Below are 27,563 nucleotides of genomic sequence, written 5' to 3'. Positions count from 1 at the left end.
CGTCCTGGACTGAGAACAAAGTATCATACCCGAAACTGCCTCTGGTGGGCGAGAAGGTGAGGGACCCTCTCCCCGAAAGGGATGAACGGATTCGGCTTTATCCCATGCGCTCATGCTTGGGAAGTGGTGGCGCCAGGGACACCAGGATAAACGGCACCGGCACCTCCCAAACACGTACAGCACAGGACCTTCCAGCTAAAGCAACGGGCCTTGACCGCGCTGGACTTCTGCCGCCAGCACCAGGGCCCAAGTCTGTGTTACCCGGTAGAGACTGGGGCAGGGGTGTGAACGGGAGACCGCGTTTCTGTGGAACCAGCAGGAGAGCAGAGGGTAAAGCCAGGTCCGAACAACCAGGGCAGCAGAAACACAGGCCTCTACCCTGAGGGCGCCCTTATGGGCAAGGAAAGCAGAAGGAAACCAGCGTTGTCTCAACCTGCGCGTCGACTCAGACACACTCGAACAGTCTCCGCAGTTGCATCCATCCATACAAGTGCACTAGGTAGCTCAGAGCAGCACATCTACACTGAGGCAAGACAGAGGGCACAGGTCATTTTATTTTTTCACTGCAAGGATCAAATTTAACTCCAACATTTTGTCTTTACACTATAAGAGTCAGTATTGGTGGGAAAACCTAATCAACTTCAAAAGAATCTACTGAAAAAGGGTTATGTGAAAAGATTTAATAGTGAACTTAATATATTTGAAGGTGGGAGCACATGTACATAACAACAAAAGAGTCCTTGGGAATCAAAGACCGTGTCTGGAGTGTAATGTCCTTGTACGGGTATCTCCAAGAAGCTTCAAGGAAACCAGGGGTTCAGTTGTGCTCTATTTACATGCTACTAAACCTGTACTTCTCCAGATAATCTGTGGCATGCCTGAAGCATGATAGTAAAAAGAAGAAAAACATCCAGCCCTATATTGATCAATACAGAACAGTGGCTTTATACAGCCAGCCTTTTCACATTGAAAATGCTGACGTATGATGCTTTACATGAATAAAATACAATACCGGGGTACTGCCACATACTGCCTTAACACATAATATGTCAACACGCGAATACCAACTTTACATATTCTTAAATTGATTTTTTTTTAAGACTGTTCACCACAAGGCCTCTTAAGAGCTTTTTCTCAAGTTTCATAGGTCAAAACCTTTCCTTAAAAATTAAGCTAACATGGCCCACAGGTTGGTGTGATAACCTTTGGCTGTCAAGCACATTTTTCCCTTAAGAATCCAGGCAACCCCAGGTAAGAATAGCAGAAGACGCATTCCATGCATTTAAGTCATTCCACTTAAATCTCAAGTATTGTGTGCCATTAAAACTGAGATGTACTTAGAGGCACACTTAGTCAATGAAATCACACTATCTGCTTATATTTCATGTTTAGTGTATATTCCTGAATAACTTCTGAATGATGCTGGAATAATAAGTCATTTAAAACTCCACAGGTTTTGTGGATTTCCAACTGGATTTCCAGTTGTAGCCCACTTGTTTCCAGAGCACTCCGAGAACAGGGCCCTGAATAGACATCACTTTATACATTAAAGGCCGGACTCACAGAACCTCTGGCTCTGGGGACGCTGGTATCCACAGTGGTGCCAGGTTCCCTTCGGACAGGGACTGGGCAGGGCTGGGGCTCCCGCAGGAGCCGCCGCTCCAGGAGCTGCTGTCTCAGCAGGCTCTCCGGTTGCCTGGCCTGTTCCCTTCCCCTCTGGAAACATCCTCCGGCTCCCTCGACCTAGTGCGAGGCTTAGAGCACGTTTGGCCCCAGGCACCATTTTTTGCTGCCAAAACACGCAGCAGTAGAGAAATCTGAGCCTAAAGGTAAAGGTGAAGTGGGCGATATGCTGAGTCTCAAGAGCCCAGGCACTGGCAGTGCTGCTAGAAGCTTCCTGCACTGCCAAGGCCACGACAGCCCTGAGAGATTTGTCCTTCCAACAACCTGGTTTCACAGCTGGCAAGGATGTCTTCATAGCTGAAGAGACGATGAAGAGACGATGAACATGCTATTTGATGATACTGATTTCCAGAAAGTCCATTTCTCAGCCCAAGGATTAACCACTTCATCCTCACTGTTAGGACAGATTCAGAAAACAGCCCAAATATTACTATCATTTTATAACTTTTACAGGAGTTCTAAGTTACTTTTGGAATAGGTTCAAACTTTTGCTCATATATATTATTAATTTAATAGACAGTATTTTGTTCATGTACATTCAACAAATAGGTAAATGTACTCTCATATGATATAACACAGTATGTAACGGCAGGAAAAAAAAAGGAGTAAATTCCAAATCGAAAGTTATATCCTTATAGTTATAACACAAGGCATTTTAATCCATGACAGTACATGAAGAAGTCACAGACTGTCCCAACATTGTTGACTAATGACATAAAAGCAGGTTTCAGACTTTTAGAATCATCTACTGCCTTTACATCATTAAATCTACCTTGGTGTTTCTTAGGGATTGGCAATCTTTTGAGATTTTTCTCCCAAGTTGAAATGTACACAGTGTACCATGAACCCCAAGGGAACCAGGGGAGATATATATATATATATATAGAGAGAGAGAGGGAGAGAGAGAGAGAGAGAGAGAGAGAGAGAGAGAGAGAGGTCTATTTTACACACAGAAATCAGTGATAAGCTCATTGCTAGAACATATTGGAGTGAGTTTTTGCACTGAGCCCACATCTTCTTATAACCTCTTATCACCAAGATCCACTATTTTGCCGTTTTAAAGTCACAAGTCACTTTGGGCAGTAGCTGAAACCAGAAAGCTTTTTTAACTTCAGATTAAGTTCTGCGACATGCATTTGCTCACAAAAGAAAAAAAAAAAAAAACACAACTCTCAAAATAAAGGAGTAAATAACAAAACATAAGCTTTATTTCCAGATATAAACCGTGGAAAACAGAAACATATCCTTCTTGTAAAGTTCACAGTATAATATAGCTTTTAAGAAAGTTCAGGCAGAAAATTATTTTCTTTCAGGCTTGTCTACCTCTGGGGTGAACAGGGCAGCTTGTCCAGCCTCTCTCATTTCAAAGTTAAAGCAAGCCCTGACTCACTGCCTTGTAGGACATTCTAGTACACAGGGGACCAATTTTTCTCCCTAATCTTGTGATACATTTCTGTATTTGTGAATGCATCCTACTCCCAAGGGCCCTACACGCGCCAGAATAAGGATTGTTCCATTCTACTAGTGATGCTTAAAAGGTCAGAAGCTGAACCTCAAGCTAATTGCAACAATATTTATATCTTATGCACCAGGTGTATCGTGTCATACCTGGACCTCTCCACAAACTGCACTGAAAAGAAGTAAGAGCGAGTAATTCAGAGCTGGCATACTGCCCTGCATCTGGCAATAAGGAAGCAAAAACACTGCATTAGTTTAACATTAAATGGATATTTGATAAACACCTCACTGATTAAAAAAATCACTTCTTTTATTTCAAGTTTGGTCTTTGCTCTATAAAGTTAAAAAAAGAAAAATTAATTACAGTACTTAGTTCCCTTTTATGCTACCTTTGAATTGCCAAAAAATAAAAGTCTTTGATCTTTGAGAACCAGTCAATTTTACAGCAATAAAAACTTGATTTGGTGAAACAGTTAAAATTGTGACTTTGTAAAGCCATATTCACACACTTATGAAGGCAAGACCTTAAAGCATTCTAAAGCCTTCTGGATTATTTGTCATTATGACAGACGGGGGGAAGGAGATGAGACCCATCTCAGATTTAGTAAACATGCCCAGTCCGATTTAAGGCTGGAGACATAAGGTAGGTGCTCACCATACTTCCAAGGTCTCCCTGCAGATAGAAAAGCATTTACACAGACAAGAAACCAAAAAATTTCATAATGCAGGGGAGGCAGTCTTATCTTTTTTAGGTCAGCATCAAGAACTTCGATACCTGAAGCCCAAGTATGTGTTTCTGCTAAGAAACAGACATAAATGCTCCATCCTCGTTCCTTGTCCACAAGATTTAAGTTCATCTGTTGACCAGAAAAAGGCTACCAGAATAATCAGTAATTCAGGAGCTGGCCACCTGACTTCAGGCATTAACTGTATTATTAATACACTAGCAGGAGGTATGAACAGTTCTCCCACTTCTGCAGCAATGTCTTACTACATCCATCCACAGCCCTACAGTAACCTTCTGCCTTCTCAGAAAGTCCCCTTTGAGGAACTAAATAGAAGGGATCCATGGAAAATTCATATTCCATGATTACATAAACCCTTGGAGTCGGGGATAAGCTTAGATTCAAGCTATGAATGATGTGTTTGAAATATTCACTTTGTTTAAAGTTCACCTGAAGTTAGCTACACTTTAAAACAATTAATGATAAATACAACAGCAGGAATTTCTCTTATAAAACTATGGCATGTTATTTGTTAATGAAAGAAAGAAGCACTAATTTACGCCAAGATAGTCGGAGTTCAAAAATAATGCTGGACACAGCCTCCTCAATATCTGCAAATACACAGGAGATTTATTCTCCACAGAGCACAAGTCTTGCATTTAAAATAAAGCAATCAGCATCACAACAAAAGACGTTTCCAGCGTTTGAGTACCAGGGCGATGCGATCGGGAGCTGCAGCACTGAGGAGCAGTTTCAAACGCCGATTCCATCCTTGCACCGTGAGGTGTCCTCCTGTAACCTCCGCAGGCTTCCAGGCGCAAGGGATACTTAAATAGAAATGGTTCTACAAGGGTAAACTGCAAAATTAAATAGTCTCTTTAGTAAGTTTTTTTTTCCTCCTCCTGCAACTCAACATACCAGTTTTATGATCTCCTTTTCCCTCCACAGGTGCTATGAGAGCTGGAAGCTCTGAACTAATCACTAGGAATTGGTCTTTTCCCACCATGTTTGGCAGCCCACCTCGGGGGCAGACATCCTTTATGGAATGACAGGGATCCACCTCACTGAACAGGCCAAAGAAACTCTAAGAGCAGCTACCAAGAAAGATCTACTTAAACATTGACTCTCTACTTAAGGACAAAAAGTTAAAATAAAATAAAATAAAAAAAACAAACTCTAGCAGAAAAAAAAAATCTACTGAAACGGAAGATGGCACATGGCCTAATTCTACCACTTTTCCCCCCAAAGCAAAGTCTGGACTACTGTCAAGTTCCCCCGTTTCTCCTCCCACCCCTCCTGCTGAACACGTGGGGGCAGCGAGACCTCGGGCTGGGGCAAAGGGAGCAGGTGGCCCCGTGGGCACCCAGCAGAGATGCACTAGGGCCAAAGCCCCAGTCACGTCCAACCTGCATAAAAAGTTTCTCAGCTGCCGACATGAAGAGATAAAGATGAGGTGCCAGAGAGGGCAAGATCATCTCCTCCAAACACCCACTGGTCCCTTCCTCTCAAAGGGATGGTGCAGTATTCACAAGTGGCCATCACTACAAAAAAAAAGTAACTTACACGGAACTCTTTGACAAAAGTTTCACTGCTTCCAACCTCCCCCCCACCTTCCCCCCCCCCAAAAAAAAAAGGATGGGACATGGAACTTTCAAGTATTATTGACAACGTGAATACCAACATGCAAGACAGCGCAACGCTTCTTCCCGCAGCACATGAGAAACACCTCAGGAAGGTTGAGATCAGCTTTAATAAAACCAGTAGCAGCTGTGTATTTCAGCAACAAAACCTTATATTCAAACAACTACCGATGTCAAATGAGAGTCATTACCCTTCCCACCGGCGAGCAAAGCAGGTCCTTCCTGTGTGCGACCTACACCAGCGCGCGTCTCCAGAAGGACCTCGGTGTCTGCTCACTCGGGTTCTGCCTCTTCAGCAAACATTACAGTAAACCTTTCAGCATTTTCTCTCACTAGAGTTGATGGTGGGGGAAAAAAAGCAGTCGTCATTCTCTGATAAATACTGTAAAAAAAATAAAAGTGTGTTTTTAAAAACCCACTGTTCATGCAAGTTGGCTCAAATGAGACATGACAAAGATCTACCCTGTAGATAGTGTCTTGTCCTAGCAAACAGTATCAGAGTGAAACCCCTAAGTCTGCCAGCACTGGACAGATACCCACATAGAAACATATAAATTTCCATTCAGTTTCAACAAAACATTTTCCTTTTGCTATTACAACAGCAGAAAAATTCAAATATCCCAACCTGTAAATATGGATGAAGTTTCAAGCTGGAGCAAGGCAGCTCTTTCAAAACACTTTTTTTGAAGTACATTAAATAAAAGATTTCCTATATATTTAACATATGGACAGTACAACAAAATCTTTTATTGCTGATCAAGAAACAGTTCCATGTGATTAAAACAAAGACTCAGGTCCTTGTTCAGAAAATAAATAAGAAGCTCCAGAATTAATGATGTCAATACAGTGTTAGTCTGCTTCCTTGTGTACAAAATCAAACCAACCAACCAAAGAAAAAACAAACCAAAACAAATCACAAGTTTTCTGCAAGACTCTGTCCCCGAGAGACTTTTTTGGCAAGTGAAATGAGGGAGTGGTTCCAACACAGTTAACAGCTGTTTGTGAAGTTTTCCTAGAGCACGAGGAAGAAGGTCCTACAGGAAGAACATGTGAAAACTTAACACAACCATACACAAGCAGGCAGGATCAAGAGCTACATATAACCTTATATTTACAGCCTGACTACCCCAGCTCTGCAAAATACAAAACGGTTTGTATGAAAGTTTTCAAACAAAACATCTTTTACATGATCGCAAGTGCATAGTTTACAAGATCAGCCTCGGACAGCTGTTACCATTTTTACAGCAGAGGGACAATGCTTCAACAGATGACAATACAGGATAAGCCCTTTATCATGTTCCACTTTTATTGGGCGTTCGCTGCAAATGCAGGTTGTACCTTGCTTCAGGTTGCACCTATCAACTTAAGTCACGGGAAATCAATGCTTTTTGAAGTCCAAATCCTAGGGGTGCGGGGCCAGGCAGTGGCGGATTTCTGTAGTTAGAGGAATTACAACAGTGTAACAGTCATTCACAAAAGCAGTATGGATGGTGCAAGAGGCTCTTTGGTGCCAAAAAGTTGTCAGCAATGCATTTACAAATGCTACCCAGTGGAAAGTCATCCAAATGCTACAGCAAACGTTAAAAGACACTGGAGATTCCTGTATCTTGAGTAATCTGGGAAGAATATCACCGTTAAGGAAGAGTTGTATAAAATCAACAAGAAATACCTTCTCTGAGAAGGCATAAAATTATATCCTCTCACTCATCCTGAAATACAGGCCAGATCAGGTCCACCTCTGCAGCAGGCATATTATTTATTCAGATTTAAGGTGATCTCTACGTTAAGACCTTGAAAGATCACTGCCTTAGTCTTGCACCATTTATGTGGCAGTTTCCTTGCACCATCAACATCTTCAGATACCTGAAGAACATCCTGCCTGTACCACAGCACGCACCCGGAGCGCAGCAGTCACACACCAAACACCTGGATTCATACACAGAAACCCCAGATGTCATGTGAAGTTAAAGAAATCCTAAACTAACTTGCAAATTCACAGATCTAATATTTTTTTTTAAATCAGGTAAGTAATAAAAATGCAAACTTATGAATTTTTTTCAAACTACCATGTATAAGCCGATCCTCGCGTATACACATATATACAAATTTTATAGAAAAACAGGAGTCCTGTAGACAAGACTCCTAACTTGAGTTGAAAACCACTAAGTATAGCCTAAAGAAACAGAGATACAGGGCCAATTCTGTCATCGCAAGCACGTATGGTTCCACACTAACTCCAGTCATCACCGCATGCATTAGAAGTCCAAAGTTACTCTTGTAACCAATTGTCTAAATTTGATTTATCTCCCAGAATATCGCACTTTCAACCCCGGTCTAAAAGGGAGGGTGCTACTGAACACGCCTGATAGCAGCAGAAGGAAAACTCAAGTGATTTGCTACAGCGTTAAGCGTGGTTATCTGCACAGCTTGGCTGCGTTTAACAAAACTGCAAGTTTCCATTTCATAATTGGGTTCTAAATTGCAACATCTGCATAAGAAACAGCAAGACACAATATGCAGCTTCTCAAACACTTTTTTAGAACTGTCATCTCGAAAAAAATCTAACATTCCGTTTATTTCAAAGTACACTTTGCTTCCCTGAACTACCCCTGCAGACTCCTCTATTTTCCCTTGTGCCTGCCTCAGGATTTTTGTATGCATTGACCCATCTGCACCCCCTAGCTGTCACGGGTCAAACAGTACTTGTATCTAACTTACATTCATTTTCAACTTCAAATTTATTGAGGCAGTTTATATCAATGTATCCATAAAATAATTCAGAAATAACCCGGTATGCCATTTAAACATCTTCATGATTTATCCATTTACACACTCAGTACACAAACAACCCAGCCTCTGTACAGGTTCATCTCATGCAAACCACCCATAAAGACAAAAACTTTTAATTAAAAATAAGTCACAACTCAGTGTACTGTTTCAACTGCATCTCCATTTACCAAATGGCACATTGAATATTCTCTAAAATAAGATGTTTTTAACAATTTTGTTAAAAAATTCTTGGGCAAAATATTTCTAGACTTAAAAAACATCAAGATTTTTCAAAACACTCAAGATACTATACAACTTATAATAACCTTGAAATAGGTTTACAAGGTTGTTAACCAAGGTATTTACATACCAAACAATGTAAAGCAAAAAGTCATATTTCTAATGACAAAAAGGTGATGCATTAAAGATTTATGAAATTAAAATTAAGGCTCTTTGTTATAGTACTTTATGTAACTTTACATAATGGCCAACTTTGGAAATGTCAGTCTTGCACATTCTCGTCAGTCTACCGCAGTCACAGCGGCAGAGTATATTAAGTATTACTTTGAATAATTACATTGCTACCTCTATGTTTGAGCATGCTTTTGAAACACTGTAATTATGAAATATTTACAATGTGTAGCCTTCAAACTTTGTGTAAAAGCACAAGTATGACTGTCTGACTTGAATACAAACAACATACTTGCAAAAACGTTTTTGCTTCTCAAAATTAAATGCAAGTTACTACAGTCTTAATAAGCAAATGATCTTTGAAATGTTTTAGTATGTGCCTGAACGTGGACAGTAGAAGTTACATGAACTCAGACAGTACTGTTTTTCATTTCAGACCAAAATATTCTTCGCACCAGACTTTGTTTTCTTTAAACAGGTAGAAAAATTAAATATATATCTTTAAAAAATTACTCCAAGACCTGCCTATGTTCTCCAAGTGATGCCCACAGGTTTCCTGAAAAATCAATACTGTCTAACAGGTTGTAATGATTGGTCCACAGTTTATTTCAGGATGTGTGTTCAAATAAAAGCAACTTGCTCTTTTCAATGTTATGTCTCTTAAAAAGCACAGTGATAAAAAACACTGAAGACAGAACCAAAAAAATGGAATGGTAACCTAAAGATCAAATTCATTACCCATTTCTCCTACTATATCAAAATTTGTAGTCAGAATTGTCTTTATTGACTTTATTTTAGTTTTTGTACACAAAGAAAAACATGTTCATATCCATCATGAACAAAAACTTAAAAAGGCAGAACTAGAAGACATTTGTGTCCTTCACCAAAGCAAAGCTGTGCTAAAGGTTCCAAACATTTCCATTTTTAAAATAAATATTTTCTTTTTTCATTGTCTACATTCCAGTCTTCAGAGTGTCACTGGAAACTGCAGCCTATCATGAAATACACACTTTTAAAGAGAGTCCCAGCTCACTGCGTTTGGTAGCTTGCCATACCATATCCAGCTTGGTTAGGTATTACAGGAGCACCTTGTCCCTGGGCAGGTTGAGCACCAAATCCACCCATCCAGGCAGCAGATGGAGATTGGCTTAAAAAGAAACAGAAGACAGAGGGGGGGAAAATAAAAAAGAAAGAAAGAAAAAAAAAATAATGCAAGCCAGTCAAGTTATTTACAAGACAGGTTAAAAAAAAGCAAAAACAGTAAAACCACTTCCTACACTACCATTCATACAAGAGAACGCTCTCTTTAATGAGGAATTCAGATGCCTTTTATATTGAATAAGTGATACAACATGTGTGACCTGGAAATATGCACTGGAAATTAAGTGCATGACATGCACTTCAAAAGCAAAACACAAAAAGGCACAAACTTGGAATATCATTTGCACGGAAAGTATTTTGCCTCTAAAAGAGCGTGTGTATGCACGCGCACGCACACACCCCTTCTTCATTGCTTAAAGCAGGTAAGAAAATATACTGAAGTTTGTCAGTCTTGGATAGATCTTTTCAAACTGAACATAACTTCTAGAACAATCTGTTTTAGCTTGCAGATTCTCAAACCTTCCGTTCCTTAAATGAGGTCTTTGGACTACCCAAGGTTTAATGTACTGTAAGAGCTTATAGTCTGGCAATCTGCTAATATCTAAAACAAATTAACTCTATAAATCATCAATATACTGCACTTATAAATTCCAAGTGTAAAAGACCATTTCAATATGAACAAGTGAACTTACAAGTACAGAGGCATACAAATGACTTATACTCATTTTTCCAGATTTATGCTCTGATTTTAAGAAAATACAGTATGACATTTTATTAATAAAAATATAACTTCAATGAATAACAATGACATACTATATTTGTGTACTTCAGGTAAAAAAATACAACAATATTGACAGAACTGTCTGTTTTCCAGTCAACGTCACTAATACAGTAATGCAAAAAATCCCAGTCTAGTTGGCATAAAGTACTAATGATAGGTTTATCTCTGCTTAGTACACTTAATTGACATGAATAGATAACGCAAAAATATTCAAGCAAAGAAGTTATTTAAACAAAAAGTTGTTGTGAGAACTTCAGGAAGATAAAGGATTAAAAAGCCACCCAAGTTCTTCAACTGGAGGAGTTAGAAGTTCAGTATATAGTTCCTGCTCTCTAGGATTAGAAATCCTTTAGGGACATTCTTTGAGCTCTCTGGTTTAGATTTTTCCACTTATCCACCACTTTAATCACAATTTTTAGAGACCTCACATGACCATCATTTGAAACTCTACCATAAACGGAGTCAGTGTTTGTTCCCTGACTCTCTGAAGAGCCATGTGCTCGAGATGTGTTATCGAGTATAGATCAGAGCAACTCGCCCCCTCCTTGGTGCACAGGAATCATTAAACATAACCTTTAAGCATGCGGGAATCCCTGAGGAAGGCTTGAAACCTTGTGCAATCCCTATGACAAATGAGCCTGAAACTCAAAATTCACCATTCTTAGAATATTTAATAAAACTTAAGTACGATTACTCACTCTACTCCAAAACCCTGTTGATTCCATGCTTGGCCATACATTCCATATGATGATACTTGCCACCCATTAGCCATATATTGCCCATACTGCTGCGGATTTCCATACACTTGGCTCCACTGCCCCCACTGACTGTAGTCCACCTAAGGAGAGAGCAATTCATGGTACTTCAGGTTCTAGAGAGAGATGACATTCCTGTTGTGCTGCTAACGGCAAAATGGTCTGCATCAACCACACGTAAAATTATTTAGCGACACTGAAATCAGAGAAACAGACAAGAACGTTGTCGCCTTAACTAGGTCCTTGTACTGCAAACGGCTGCGTGCGCGTACGGGAGGGTGGGAACGGGGGGTTAAGTATTTGGCTGGATATTCAGCTAGCAAGTAAACTAGCAAGAATCAAAATTACCTCAAAGTTTCTCCCTATCTTGAATCATATCCAGAAGACAGTAACAGATATTCCAGCAAAAATCACTAGCCCAATTTGATGAACAACTGGAACATAACTGAGACAGAACACGGAATTTCGTAAGAAAACTACTACAGAATTTAGCTATTATAATTGGGAAGGCATTACAGATAAACACTATTGCTTTGAACAAACACAAAAATGTACGAGGAAAGGTGTGAAGTGTACTAACCTGTTGAAAGTTTTTAGTCATATCAGGGGATTCTTTACCCCAATAACATTTAACAACATGTCCTTCAATTGTGGTTCCATTAACTGAAACAATAGCATGTGCTGCACTTTCATGGGTTGAAAATCTAAAGAATATAAAAAACAAATGAAAGTTACGTTCTATAGAACTTTTACTCAATCATTAAAAAACAGTGACTCCATACATACAGGAAATCCAGAGAAAAAGATCTGCTTTCACAGATTTTCATCTTCTCAGGTAAAAAGATTGGTGGCCACTTTTAAAAGAAGTCCCAAATTTTTCTATGAACACATGGTGACAGCTTTTAATATAATAGCAAAAGTTCATTCAAGAGAAAATACAGAACAATGAAACATTACTACATTAAAGTCACAGATTTTCCTTTTCTCTCTCCATACCTGACAAATGAGTAACCTTTTTCGGGAAACACTCTTATTTCCATGATCTGGCCAAATGGTGAAAAAGTCTGTCTCATAAGTTGATCTACAAAACACACACAATGTTTTTGAATTAGGAGCCACCCTGGTGTCCAAAAAGCCTCAGTAAAGAAAGAGCAATAAAAAAAGCCTTACCTGTTAGCCCAGAAGCAATTCCTCCACAGTACACAGTACAATTTTTTGGACTTGACTGATTTACTACATCTTCAAACCTCAACTGTTTTGTATTATCTATAAAGAAAGAAGGCTGTTTTTAAGCTTTAAGCTAATAGCAACCACAGAATTTCAAATACTTACCTTGCACAGAAGTATGAATTCCATGCTTAAATAGATACCATGTTTTATAACCACCATCTATACTGCTTTAATATATCAGAAAAATCTATTCTTTAAGATCTGGAAGGCAAGTTAAATATACACTTAAGTGGCATGATTGTGGCAGCACTATGCCTATTCTTCCACTTGACACAAGAAAGGTTAAGTGCCATGCAAGAAAGCAAACAACATGGTATTATGTGAGGGGTCTTACTTTCTTGTGTACTTTTTGGAGCTGGTGGTTTCCTTGTTGCCCAGTTAGTTCTGATCTGGCGGCCTCCCAACCACTGGCCTCCCATGTGTACAATAGCATTTTCTGCATCCTAAAGAGATCAAAAATAAGACTGCTAATACATGCAAACAAGAAGTATGTACAGCATTTTTAAGGGGAAAAAAAATCTGTCAGTTAATTCCATTTACAGCATTCCCCCAACTCTTTTTGAAAGAGAGGCACAGTAAATGGTACACACATCAAATAGGATTTTCCAAGGACACAAAGGTTACAAAGGAAAATCTATAGCACAAAACGAGGTAACAGAATGTTTAAAGGTCCTGGTAGGCATTTTGTTTCATGCTAAAGGCTTCCAGTTATGAGAGCAAATTCATCTCAAAGTCAAATCATTGAGGACCTTGATCCCTGTTAAGTCCCGATCCCACAGAGTGCTTACTTCTAAGACAAGCAGAAATGCAAACACCCCCTAAACCAGCATCTCAGGACAGGTGCCTTTACCAAAAGGCTGGAGTCCTGACTAATGTTCATTCAGCCACAAGCTTTAAAAGGACTTTTTAGTACTACATTTAGAATCCAGAGCTATTCTGCAGCCTGATGTGATGAATATACAAGAAGAAAAACTAGAATGGAAAATCTGCAACTACAGAAACATGTCAGACTAATAAAAATCTTAGAAATCAGAGACTTTAGATTGACATTTGATTTCGATCAGTCTGCATAATTACTTATCTATATGAACTTTAATTTAATTTTTTCTACACCAGTTTCCGATTACTCACCAGTTTGTTATAAAAAGATACAAAACCATAGCCTTTTGACTTTCCAGTTGCCATGTCTTTAACTACCCGTGCATCCCTGTGAAAAGAAGCACAGCTATATAAGGATAATAGTAATAACTTGCAAAATAAAAACTAAAAGGAACCACACACACTGTATTGTGAGCATATTTTTTCTTATCAATTCAGTTAGCCCTAAAACTACAGTCATTCCTGAACTCTCCCTATAGCTTCTTTACCTGTTAGAAAAAAGCAGTAGGACAAAAAATAACATGTAATAAACATGCAACCTAACCACATAACCTATACTGGCTAAAACTATAAAGTTCAAATTTCAAATTTGAAGTACAAAAGAAACAAAGTTTCCTTTTCTAATATTCTATTGGCTAGGGTCCACTAAGGCTTACTGTTCTACAAATTACTGCAACAATTCTATCTACTTCACCATGCATTTTCTAAATAGTTAAATGTCTTCTGCCTAGTGATACAAAATATATGAAATATTTAAAAAATCGAAAAAGAGGAAAAAATAGGAATTAAAAGGCATACATGGCCTGTTAACAGATTTCTTTATTTTTCTTGGTCAATTCTCTACCATCATTTTGGAGTTTGGGCAGCTGTAAATTTTGAAAAATTGACATTTTCAGAAATTTAAGAAAGGAGAATAAAACTAACAACAATGCTAAGCACACCAGTACGAAAACAACAAATTTACACAGAAATTTTAGTGAGTAAGTTAAAATGATTGGAAATATAGAACTGCACTGAATATAGAATGTTAAAATGTAAATACTAAAATATGTATATATAAATAATGTATAATAAGAATAAATAGAAATGAGAAAAAATCTACAACTGAGTTCCAGTGTGCACAGTTCCTTGCAGTTAGCCTTCAAGATCCTGTCCATTCTTATGAGCAATTCTGCAAAATAACCAGAATGCTATTACTTTTAATTGTGACTTGGACTTTAGAAAAACTGCAGGTCTCAGGTATAAATATAGATCGAGAAACAGAAATCTGAATTATTCTCTTTATATTGATTTTTAAACAGTACTACTTACCACATTAAGAGACAAAAAGTAAAATAAACACAATAGCAGAGGTAAGAAATAAGATTTACGGTTCGTTTAAAAATATGCGTACAGAACAACAAGACAAAGATTAATTTTTGTTCTTAGAAATATATTCCTGCAAAGCAGGAATACTCAAGTGCAGCTTTAAAGGATTTTTATGAAGCTGAATTGATATAATATCATTTTTTTTTGTAGCTGTACTCTTAGATGTACATACTTCAGCTCTTACATGTTCAATTAAAACAGTAGATGATTTTATATCGCTTGAATTATCTATGAGAAGTTTAAAGAAACCTTCTCTTAACTGGCTGAGCGTGCTTATACTATAAACCCAATATTCTTTCATTTAGAAATTATAATATTAATTTATCAAGCAGAAAAGTTGATTTCATGCTCTAAAGTAAATACCATTGTTTCAAAACATTCACAATTTAAGTTACACAACTACCAATGTCATGGAATTATACTCTAGTTTTCTATGCTGCCTATAAGATGCAGTGTAAATGCATACCAAATATTGAAGATAAAACATATATCACTTAAGTCAAGCCACTATTCTGTACACATTCTGAACAAAGTCACACATAAAGAGTAATTAAATTCTAATAGAAAATCCAAAAGATATTAGCATATAAACAAGGTTAAAAGCATATTGCTTTCAAAAAAATTGAAGCACAGATTTACGTTACTGTATTTACAAACATATGATACATGAGACAAAACAAAAAATCCCCTCTATTTCCCACCCAACATAAAGCAAATCACATCAGAGAAATTATTTAAAAGATAAGAAATAGCATTTCATTCAGAATCAAATTTCTGCAATTTTGCTATCTAATACTGATATTGACAATATTGATTATGATACTTACGATATTTTACCAAAAGGGGCAAAGGCTGACTTGATGTCTTCTGTTGTTATTTCTGGACTTAAATCCCCAACGAACACATGGAAGTGATCTGAAAATAAATAATTTACTTATCAAATATTTAACTGCTATCTCCAGTTTTAACTCCTGAGACAGTGGGGCTCTGCATACGGCGCTGGGAACCAGGAACACCAGGATCCATTTGATGCACAGCAGCAGTTTAGTCTGTCCACTCCAGCTCTCCCAGTTGTAAAGCAGAAACAGAAGAATTAGTTTGCAAAATGCTATTAAATACAAGATGGGAATGAGAAAATAATTGTCTTGAAATGTATTTTTAAGAAGTTATTACCATATTTTGAAATATTTGCCCACAAGTGAAACGGTCACTTTACTTACTGGATGTATCTTTTTTCTGGCTACTTGGTGTTGTCGCCCAGTTTACTTTGACCTCCTGAAAATAAGTGCAAGATTTAGTATAAATCCTTGTGTTTTATAAGATCATTCAGAGTTTGGTTACAACTGTTCATGTTTACAAATCACCCTTCAATATGAGGGACTGAGGCACTTAAAACATCAGAAACTATAAAGAGACAGTTTCCTAAAACTATTTTTCCATCAGTTGTAGAGTACGTAACTTTAGTAAATATCTTCATCAAAATTAATGCCACAGTTTTAGTAATTGTAACACAAACCTATTTTGCTTTAATCTAAAACTACAATACATACAACTTACCTTTCCCAAAATTTTTCTCCCATTCATAGCAGCTAATGCAGCAGCTGCATCTCTGTGTTCATAAAATTCCACAAAGCAATAAGGGTCATTGCTTGTATGCTGCAAAACAGAAAATCCAACAGAAGAGTTGACCCTTCTGCTATCGGGTTGCTGAGAAGAAAATCCAGGAAAATATATTACTTATAGCTAGAAACTTTAAGAATGATTTGCATTAGATTTATGAAATAGCCTTTGAAATTACAGTTAAATTTAAGAATTACTGCGATGGACTTCTTAAAAGGTCTAGTGATTTTTGAAGTATAGTCCTCTTTATTTGAGAGCTCAGCATTTTTATATAAAAGTCTAAGCTTGAAACATTTCAACTACCAGAAAGATGATCTGCAGACCAGATGACAGAGGAAAGAGGAGCAAAAGGGTAAAAAAGTAGAGAAGAATGAAAATTGTCTCCTCCCCCTAACATATACCAAGGAATGAAAAGTTTCCTCCCCAGAAATCTCAGAATTTCCATCTCTTCCTCTTACTTCAGGAGTCTTTCATTTGCCTGAAAAATCACTAGTAGACAGGCACCTAGTGCCTCCATATTCTCAGCCTCACATGAAAAATGTTACACCTAACTACTAACCTGGGAATACATCATTTAAAGCACTCAAAATAACTGAAGCCTGAGCGAGGAGATACTAATCCAACTGATTAATAAGTCCACTGCTGCACCTGAGGTATGATCTGTTTTTTAGACTAGCCTTTCCAACCACTATTAAAAATACTAATCACTGAACAAAGCTTATTGAAGTATTAAATGTACTGAAGTACAATGAAAGGAAAAGTTTTCAGAAGGTTGATCAATATCAAGGGAAGATTTGAATAAAAATTCCAACACTGGATTAAGTTGTCTCAAAAATGCCATGAGTACAAAAACTGGATCATTACACCAAATTATCTACATGAAAATGCTGCATATACTATTTATGGACCAAAACACAGTAATATAACAATCAAGCTATTTTTTATTGCACATACATGAAAGGGTCTAATTTGTAAGCAACTACTTTGCTACCAGCTTTCTTGCTGTCCTCTTCCCCCAGTGGTAAGAAAAGCTTAGCACTAAAGTTAATACTAGGCTTTTTTTCCATTTCACTATTTAACTTTTGGTACCCATATACACCAGTCTGAAGTGCCAGAACACAAATCCCAATTCTGCTCTGTAACACTGCATTGTACATCTTCAAATATAGTTCAGCGGAACTAGGAAACTGATTATGGACAAGGGAGGCCACGAAGATCTAATAGATGAACCAGACACATGTCTCTGCTCACGTCTAAAATCATGCAGTAGTCCTAGGTCGCCCTTTTAAGTACTCTCAGTGCTAAACATTCCCGATAACGGAAAATGAACAGAGAGAGAAAAAACATAACCTGTATTTTTGTAATCTTGGGTAAGTGGCAACAGTCACTGAGTGCTCTCAAAGCACACTGACCTCAGGTGCCCCAAAACACTTCACTTACTCACCTCTCCTCCCATACTATTTCACTGCTGCCTTGAAACCAAGATTGGGGAAACCAGTTTGAGGTCTTAACAGATTTAGTTCATTTATGCTTCAGTTAAAATCCACCCTACTTTTACTTTCAGATTTTGGGGACCTTGCTTTAGCCTAAAATTTTCCTCAGGAAAAATGCCTCTTTTATAGATGCCTGCATTTAACAGGTATTCAAGATACCTGGAAACACCAACCACCTTGTCCCTCTGTGCGGTGTATATCCTCAAATAAACACTTGTGGCATGAACACCAAGTGTGTAGACATCCCATCTTCCACAAAAACAAAACAAAAAGTCGATACAACTGACGAAAGAGAAGTACAAAAAGAAAAATCCAGGTATAAATATATCTGATGAAGGTAATATTCAAAAAAGAAGTACTTAAAGATCAGCTAATGTCTATGAATAGTTGATTCCAACACAATAATTGGAATGATGGGCAATATGATACTTTCATAGTTAGAACTGTGACTTTCACAGCATTTTGGTTGCAGAACAATTCCACTTTAGAATCCAACCACAAAGTTAATTTGCCACTCAATTTCAAGGTGTAAGCATGATTTATCATTAATGTGAAGCATCTTTTAAGAAATTGTTTTTAATAATATATGAACAGCTAACAAACCATACAAAAGTATTAAAACCTTGCAAAATATGCAAGTAAAGGCATGTTTGCTACTTTAACTGAATACTATCCATCCTTTTATTCTATCTCAGTATTTACTTTGGGCTGTAGAGTAACTGCAAAAAATTGTTCTACATTTAAAAAGATGTTTAAGCAGTGTTAACACAAAGGTTATGGTAGATCGGAAATGCACACGTATTTCAGTGGATGTAACAGAACACACTTGTAGATATTTTACAGGTTAAAAAAAAAAATCACTACTCTTTCTAGCTTCAACTATTAATTCTCCCACTGAGCTCTTCTCCTCCTATGCTTTCTTTGGAAAGCATGATGTCAGTTGACCCTGGAGCTGCCAAGGAAGACAGAGCTGACAGCAAGCAAATGGGTTCTGGATTAGCTAAAACCTCCGGTCTGGGTAGACTGCTTGGTGACAGGTTTTGAGGTTAGCTAAGTATGTTCACCTCTGTATATGACTGAATTTAGCTCCAAGTGACTTTTTCTTATAAACTCAGTTGATAAGGATACTTGCATCTTATTTTCCTGATTACTTAAAATCATAAAACTAGAAAGCAGTGTTGGAACTTCTCATCTGTTTTTCAAGAAATAAAACCAACGGGAACACTACTCATCCATACCAGCCCCTCAGCTGCATCAACACAACAATATATGATCAGCAGAAGGGCAAACCGGCAGTGCCTTATTCCTGAAGGGTCTATGACAATCAGAACTCTTTCCTCAAAGCAATCAGAACTCTTTCCTCAAAGCAAAAACTAACAACTGTGCACTTTTCTGCATTCTGTTTAGCTATCTTTCTCTAGTAACTTTCTAGAAACAAAAAGATGTGGCAGAGCAACAATGAGAGTGATTTAACAAGCGTATGTGGTTAATGAACTGACTAAAGACAAAAAAGTAGCGCATCGTATTGAAAGGAGAACAGACCACAGATGTTACTAGTGGCGTTCCTCAAAGATGAATCTTGAGGCCAAAATTTAACACTTTCATTAACAACCTTGGTAAAAATAATGTGACTGCACTCAGGAAATCTGTAAATGACAGGTTAATAGGAAGAGCTGTGAGAAGTTCAGAGAAGAATAAGAAAATCAGAAAGGCAGTTAAAGAAGCAAAGATCAAAAGTTCTGATTAAACTCCTAACAAGTAGGGACTATCAGTAATAAATGCAGAAGGAGGAATATTAGGAAGTGACAGGCAGACGAGAAGTCAACAAGATCACAGAAATGACTAACAATCCTAAATGCATCAGAGCATTTACAATGGAGACAAAAAAAAAGCATTAATACTTACGTTTGTACAAAAGACCTTATCTGAAATATTATGGTCATTCTGTCACTTTGTTCCAAGAAAAAAGTAACTTAAGAACAGACAAGTGTGAGAAAAGGGCTATTCACAGTGGCACAGAGGAGGGTCAGGAAAAGAAAAACTTGTTTTGAAGGGCTTTTGGCTGTTCAATGATACATAGTCAAAAACCTAATAACCCAAAAGGGAAAGTTACTGAAATACCTCCAAGTCAAGAAAGTACAAAGTAGCCAAGAACTGGACAGGACTTAGATCGGAAATAAGGTTTCCAATCATAAGAACAATGTGGCTCCGATGAAAAGAGGGGGCAAAAATCCTTAAATTAAAGGGGAAGTTCATCATTAGCTAGCGGAACAGATAAGCAAATAGGCAGGGTCACTAGGAAAAGAATGGACTGAACTCAATGACTCAAGAAGTCCCTTCTGCAAAAAGGTTAGCCCCAAATGCAATCAATCTAAAACAAACAAACCCTACCTTAATTAAAAAAAAAAATAAAGAGCACGATCTTGTCTGTATTGTCAAGAGAATCCCAAGAATCACAAGCTCCATTTATTTTCTACGCTTTAACCTTAACTTATATTGTATTTATTACCCCTCCCCAGATGTGGAAGGCCTTACCTCTGTTATCATTTTACAGCTTTTGCATGGTCCAATCTGGCTGAATAGCTGAAGTATAAGTACTTCAGTCACATCTCTGGAGAGGTTTCCTACATAGCTACACAAGGAAATAAAAAACAAAATTTTAAACCAGCAATTTTCATCTTTTCAAACTTAATTATAATTTTACAACTTCAAACAACTAAGATTTTTTTTCCTTAAAATATCCCAGATATTTTACACTAAAAGTCAGTATTTATAATGACTTCATGATAAAGTTTTAATGCAGCGTTCATACAGTTTCTAGATTATAAAATTGGCCACACAATTGAGACCATGAAACCTGAAACAAATATAATACCAGACACTAATATTAAATACCAAAGCTTTTTTGGCAGAGAAATGTCATATACAGAACGAATATTGGTCAGGAATGTTGTATATAGGTGACTTCTTGGGCAGAGATGGTTATGTTTCACTTCCCACTGTGCATCTAACTGATTTGACTTTTGAATCTGGGTATGAACTTTTACCAACTCTCCTATTATTTTAGTAGTAACTAATCCACATAAGTTATGCTGTCTTGTGAGCGGTCAACTCAGTTTGAAACCAGCCCACTCACCAATAGGCAAGGCAATTTTTGCAGCATTATGCCATATGAAGGTTCTGCACAGCATCTATTTCAACAACTACTACCTTGGTGAAAGCTCTCAAGTTTTGGCAAAATAATTTGAATGTCACTAAGATTGTCTGCTTTATTTATAATACCTTAAAAATAAATGTAGATTTTTAAATACCCAAGAAGTTCAGACTAAAAAGTCCTACAACTACCCAGATATCCAAAAATCCAGAAGTACAGTCTTAGGACTACTTCTAGATAGTCTGCTAGATTTGAATGCACGTAAAAAGTAGTTATCACGTCATGGAGGCTGCTGAGAGAATCACACATACAAAACTGCATTCTCAAAAAAAAAAAAGACTAAAAGACTAGTCTGGAATCATACTCAAAGCTGTAAACAAAGCGTTCAGTTAAGTGAAAGATTTTTCACAGCAATAAAATTCAAAATATACAACACAGGAAGATTATTTTTAAATGTAAATCTGTTGAGATGTGAAGTATTCAAATGCAACTGAAAAACAAGAGCAGAACTGATTTAGCTGTTGAAACAATACATTTTATTCCACTTAGTGTTTTCTAGCTCACTCTTCATTTACGATAATTTCATAACACAGCAAACAAGTCAGCCTAAAGCTGTTAATATACCTCACTGTAGACGAGCACAAAATAGCTTTTTTTTTAGTTAACATAGAAGCCGAATGCCTCTCCCGACAGCAATTCAGAGTGCACACTTTTTTGCTTACTGCTCATCCCTTTGAGTAGAATTTAAAAAAGCAATTCCTGTGTTTGACAACTGGGCTTACAGTAGCTTCAACAGAATTAAAATTGACACTACTTGTTTTCATGCAGGGAGCACCCCACGAGGAAATCAACAGGGTTTTGTTTACATTCCTACTCTTCCAATAAGTGCCAATTTATCACTCAGGACTTGCACATTACATGAGCTCTGAAGTGAGTTTCTTAAAAGGTATCACCTGAATATGAAAACATGCCCTGAGAATATTTATGCACTTTTTTCTTTTAATAAAACTCATTTTTAGAAGCTACATTTGTAGATTGTATTAAGTTACAAAGCTTTGCACAAAAGGTAAGATTTGCCAAAATTAGTAAACAAGACTCATTACAGGACAAATTGCTTCACTGAGTTAATTCTCTATACCAAAAATTTAGCAGTTAAACATTTATCTACATTTTATTTCTGAAACCTTAAGTGAGCTCTTGTTAATCATTTACTAGAGTTAAAATTACACACCATTAATGGTTTTGAGTGAAAATATTAACTTTCCAGATATTACTAAAGTCAGATGGAAACTGATTAGAAATAAGCATTCCTACAAAAACCGTCACTATTGCCATGAACTTATTACTAGGGCTTGCTTCCTCTGTATGCTGCTATCATACCTTAACAGTATACTGGTATAACCAACTGTACTACAGCAGAGAAAAAATATTTGTATTATCAAATTTATGTCTAGCACAAAGTCATTGAAGGTAAAAAAAATATATATAATTAGCAATAGAAAAAAAAAATCTCAGCATCTCTTGCATACTACTACTGCATAATACTTTTGCACAGTATTAATGCGTATTTTAGAAATGCAAAGCATTCTGAAAAACAGTGTGAAGAATTTGTTTGGGTGCAAAAAAGAAAGCTAGGAAAACCATGCTTCATAAGTCTTTTTAATTAAGATTGACTAAATTATTCTAATGGCTACAAGAGGAAATAGCTGGTTTTCCAATACCACTGTGTTTTCTTTTTCTTCAAAATAGTTGTGACAATGTTACACCATGAACAGGTTAGCTCTCCCAAAAAATATAATTATGGACCAATTGATTGCTGCACTTAAAAGGGTATTGTCTGCTCCTAATGGTCCATTATTTCCCTAAAAGTACACGGTAAATACTGTCTTGGTGTTTAATATCACCATAAGCAAATGGCTTTAACACCTTTCTCAAATTGCTAAAACTCTGAAGCCTGAATAATACACACCAAGGAATGAGTTGGCAATTAAATGCTCATGTAACACCAAGAGATACCCAAATATCTTGAACTTTATGTAAAAATACAGGAATATAAACCTCTACAGATGTGAAATTATACACTAAAGACTAAGGCTTGATGATTAATTTTATATATAATGATATAAATTATATATAATATATAATTTTAACTTTTTTAAGTCAGTAGGTTGCAGTAACACCAATCTCTTCCAGTACAGTTAAAGATGTCTTTAAAAAAATGCACAAGCAAAGAGCTTTAGTGTACGATGTGTGACTACTATACAATTAAAGGAAAAAAAAAATGTATTCAGCACATTAGGAAAAAAACCTTACCTTTCTGGAAACACAAAACTTTTCTGGGCTGATGTAGACACCTGGTACACAGAGCCAGACTACTGGTATACTCAGTTTTCCCTTTTTAGCTCAGTTTATGCATAGATTTATTATTTTCTATTCTACTTTTGAAACCCAAATAAGCAGAAAAAAAACTATGGAAACATACAGCATTAAAAAAAAATGCTATCCTATTGCATTTCAAACTTTTTGTTTTGTTACATCGTAGAGGATAAATTACTCAAACTTTTTCAAAATCATAAAACCCAACAGAGAAAAAGCACTTACTATACTTTTATAGGCTGTTGTCTTGGTTAATGTGACAGGGCAGCAAAAGTTGTGGCTTTTTGCATACAGGCAATAGTGTTTGTTCTCTTCTGCAAGTTTGAAGCACTTAAATACCAATTAATAAGCACATACAAAAAAACCCAAACCAGGTATTTATATTCTAAGTTTCAATATAATATACTTTTGAATACTGCCGAAAACATAAAGAACAAAAAAACTGTACTTGAAATTCACAGAACTTGTAAAATTTCTAAGGAAGAAAAGTATATACCAGCAAGAAGTAGGTTTTAGAAATATTTTTTCAAGCTTGAACAGAAAAAAAAAATCTCCTTTATGAAGATAAACAGGTTTTCATTGTATCCTAGACAGGTAAGGAAGAAAGGGATATTTACAGCTGTTACTTTTTTTGTCCACAAAAGATCTCGTACATACTATTTAAAGGAAAGAGAGTAAATATGCTTTTACACTCATGCAGACAACATACAAGAAATAGCAGATACTTATTTAAGTGAGGAAAACACAGTAAGAAATAAGGTAAGCAATGAGGTGAAAGTATTAGAAATAGGCGTGTTCATGAACAGTGCATGAAGGTATCTGTACGATATTGCACCTTAGCTCTGCCTTGTTATGTAGTGGGAACTGTGGAATCTGACAGAGTGCTGAAGTAAAACTTCCTGAAAGGAAATGCAACAATAAGTGAATCCAGTTTCCGGTTCAAAATGGGAAGTTTTACTTCAGCACTCTGTCCAGATTCCACAGTTCCCACTACATAACAAGGCAGAGCTAACGGTGCAATAACGTACAGATACCTTCATGACTGTTCATGAACAGCTTTTCTAATACCATTAACATCAAGAACACAATTTTGCAACTTTCCTTCTAGTTGACTGTAGCAGCTGAGAACACCAGCAACACACTAAGTTGCTGGTAGCTTTAATTTTCTAATTTGAAGCAAAAACAGGATTTTGATACTGCTTCCACTGGAAAGAGATGACAGCATGCACAAGAAACAGTAGAACTTTCAAATGTCCTATTAAGAAAGGAGAAAAAAAAATACACAGCCTAGAGCTCTTAGCGCCCACTAAAATATCAGTTTGATAATTTCCAGTATCACATTTGATCCGAGGGGTGCTGATCAAAATCTAGGTGCCAATGTAAGGAACACTACACAAAGGTCCATTTTTTGATGTTACCATCAAATTATTAAAAACAGTAAGGAAAAAAAATGGCAGAAAATACTGAATGTTATTCCTCACATTTCTACAAAGGCCCACCAGTTATAAAATAGACTACTTATACTTCTATACTTTTATCTTCTACATTAAGTTTGAAAAAATTTTGAACTCTTAGCCTTCCATGACTCACCTATTGTGCCTGAAAACAACAGGACCACCCTCTACACATACTGCACATGGTGGCAGTGGTTATGACATAATTAAGATAGGCATAAATGCACAATGACCACTGGTATGCAGATGTACGATGACCACTGGTTAGGTGGCTTTTCTTTTTTACAGTTTAAATGTTTGCTTGTAAATGTAATAAATAAATAATCCTTCTTAACATACAGGTTTGGCTTTTCATTCCTGAAGGAATAAATGAAATACCAAAGACATCCATAGAGTACCACTTAATTTATCAGCCAAGTGCTTATGCACATGACCAAATAGCTACAGAAACAATTTATTCTTCACAAACTTTTTTTTCCTGAAAAAAAACAAACAAAAATAAAAGAGTTCAACTTACAATATTATTAGTTGCTCTTGAAGGTCAGCAAGTCTTTCGTTTATATGAAAGATCACAACTGCCATATATGAGAAGTTATTACCCAGGACAGTAACATTAAAAAAAAAAAAAAAAAAAAAAAAAAACACACACCAAACCCCCCACCATTTGCAATTCTAAATGTAAGGGTACATCAGATAAAAGAGTAGGGACAAGAGGAAGATGTAAGAAGTCCTAAAGCAGATTTTTTTGTATTCTATAAGAAAGCTCTCAAAGAATTATAGGGAAGCAACTTACATGACTGTAGTTACTAGCAAGCCACTAGGAAGTGAATGTATGAGCTGTTTATTAGCTTGACAAATTAAAAGGAGAGTCACATGCGAGCAGTAAAACATCTTGGACAGCTGTAGAGATGATATTTCAGACATCTTAGCACAAATGCAACTTTTTTTCTCGTCAGGGACTACGTCAGGTCATTGCTGGAAAGGTTAGTAAGAACCCACTCCCAGCGTATACCAAAAACTTGTTGCCAGCAACAAAAGCACTTTAAACTTGGTCTGGATATAGACTCTGGACAAACCAAGGAGAGAGATGAACCATGAAAATAAAACTGAGTTAAACACAGTGTACCTTTGCCCTTTTCCCTCCTCTCATTCTAAAGCAACACTCCAAAGAATACTTTCCACTTTCAGGGCCAAGTAAACTCAGACCATTTGGACAGCCAACATGCAAAACAAAACAAAACAAAAAATCATTTAAGATACATTTATTCAAACAACGTGTCTGAGAGAGCAAAGACTAGGTAGGTACTTATTCTACACTATAAACAGATTAACAGAACTTTTGCAGACATAGGAAAGAGAAAAAACACAAATTGCCTTGAAAAGCCTTAAATGCCAAGTCATCATTTTGGTAGTGGCAATGACAAAGTAATTTTGAGATATTTTGCTCTGTTTCCATTGCTTCTCAAAGCAGCCTTCAACCCAAATCATCTTGGACACCCCTTCAGAAAGCTACTGTCCCCAAAACTAACTGGGCAGAGACATCGTTTGGGCCGTCCTTTCTCCCGCTGAACACTGTGCTGTAGAGACTGCCTCAACACTGCACTGTTCATGCAGCACACAAGGTCCTAGGCAGCTGCAAACTCAAAATCTATGAACTAATCAAAAATAACCAAGAACAGCATCAGACAGCCCCACATGCCTACGCTTACCTACTAGCTCCCTCCCAGTACAAATACCATTAGAAAGAGCATACCTGCAGAGTTGAAAAGAACTTAACAGCAGGAGAAACCCCTCAATTTCATGTTTTTAACAATAACAACAAAAGAGACAGCAACCCCCTATTCTGAGTATTAGGCCCTGTATACACACACGGCCAAGGTACAGAGGTTTGCTCTGCCAGGCCTGACAGAAGGTTGCTCAAACACGCTGTAAGACACGGGAGCATAAGAGCGAACGGAACCTCCTCCAGGGGAAGAGCCTCCTTCCACACGGCTCCTCGCTTCCCCCAGCGCAAACAGGGAGAAGACAAAGAGCGTGGCTAGAGCCGGGGGCAGCGGCACGCGAGGAGGGCGCCCCGGGCCCCTGGCGCAGCCCGCGCGCAGCGAGGCTCGTCCCGCAGCGCCCCCCGCGCCCCGGGGGCGCCCCCGCCTCCCGCGCCCCTCACCGCGGCCTCATCCCGCCGTGCCGCGCCGCGCGGCCCCGCGAGCCCCGCCGCGCGGCGGCCCCGCAGGGCCCCCTCCCCACTCACAGGGTCCGCGGCTGCCCGTCGTCTTCCATAATGGTGCGCGCGCCGGGCCGCTCGCCGCCGCCGCCGCCGGGCGCCGCGCTGGAGCGGGGGGGCTCGGCCGCGCGCGGGGCGGGAGGGAAGGTGAGGGTGAGGGCCCCGGCTCCCCTCGCTCCGTCTCGCCCCCTCTCCAGCTCCCGGCAGCGCAGCCCGAACGGCGGAGCGAAGAAGCACCACAAAATGGCCGCCGCCACCAGACGCTCAGGAAGCCGCGCTCTGCGCAGCCGCGCCCGCTCCCGCCGCGCCCGCCGCCTCCTTCCCCTTCCCTTCGGCCGCGCCGCGGAGCGCCACGGGCCTTGGAGTCCCTGGCGCGGGGGGAGCGGCGGGGCGCCGCGCCGGCCCCGCGGCACCCTGGGAGTTGTAGTCCCGAGGCGGCCGCGGC

The 27,563-nt window shown here is 38.1% G+C and overlaps 1 protein-coding gene across 4 annotated transcripts; it reads right to left on the bottom strand.

The window, feature by feature from the left end:
- Positions 1 to 9,530: 9,530 nt before the first annotated feature.
- TIAL1 (TIA1 cytotoxic granule associated RNA binding protein like 1) lies at positions 9,531 to 27,222 on the bottom strand. Of its 4 annotated transcripts, none has more exons than XM_088520094.1 (12): positions 27,146 to 27,222; positions 20,449 to 20,545; positions 16,358 to 16,507; positions 16,021 to 16,075; positions 15,628 to 15,715; positions 13,685 to 13,760; positions 12,888 to 12,996; positions 12,494 to 12,589; positions 12,320 to 12,404; positions 11,904 to 12,027; positions 11,267 to 11,406; positions 9,531 to 9,833 (listed from the first exon to the last, which is right to left on the bottom strand). In XM_088520094.1, the coding sequence occupies exons 1-12, from the start codon at positions 27,172 to 27,174 to the stop codon at positions 9,716 to 9,718; spliced, it is 1,167 nt and encodes a 388-aa protein (XP_088376220.1). In that variant the 5' UTR covers positions 27,175 to 27,222; the 3' UTR covers positions 9,531 to 9,715. The 4 variants fall into 4 exon arrangements, with proteins under 4 accessions (XP_088376220.1, XP_088376221.1, XP_010220436.1 ...); XM_088520095.1 differs by having other exon boundaries at positions 16,358 to 16,456; positions 27,146 to 27,189; XM_010222134.2 differs by lacking the exon at positions 27,146 to 27,222 and having other exon boundaries at positions 16,358 to 16,456.
- Positions 27,223 to 27,563: the final 341 nt, after the last annotated feature.

Source organism: Tinamus guttatus, unplaced genomic scaffold (genome assembly GCF_059628265.1).
Source record: "Tinamus guttatus ecotype Peru unplaced genomic scaffold, ASM5962826v1 Tinamus_guttatus_pri_ptg000079l, whole genome shotgun sequence".
Lineage (NCBI taxonomy): Eukaryota > Metazoa > Chordata > Aves > Tinamiformes > Tinamidae > Tinamus > Tinamus guttatus.
The sequence above is the reverse complement of the archived record's forward strand: the minus strand, read 5'-3'. Positions and strand labels throughout refer to the sequence as shown.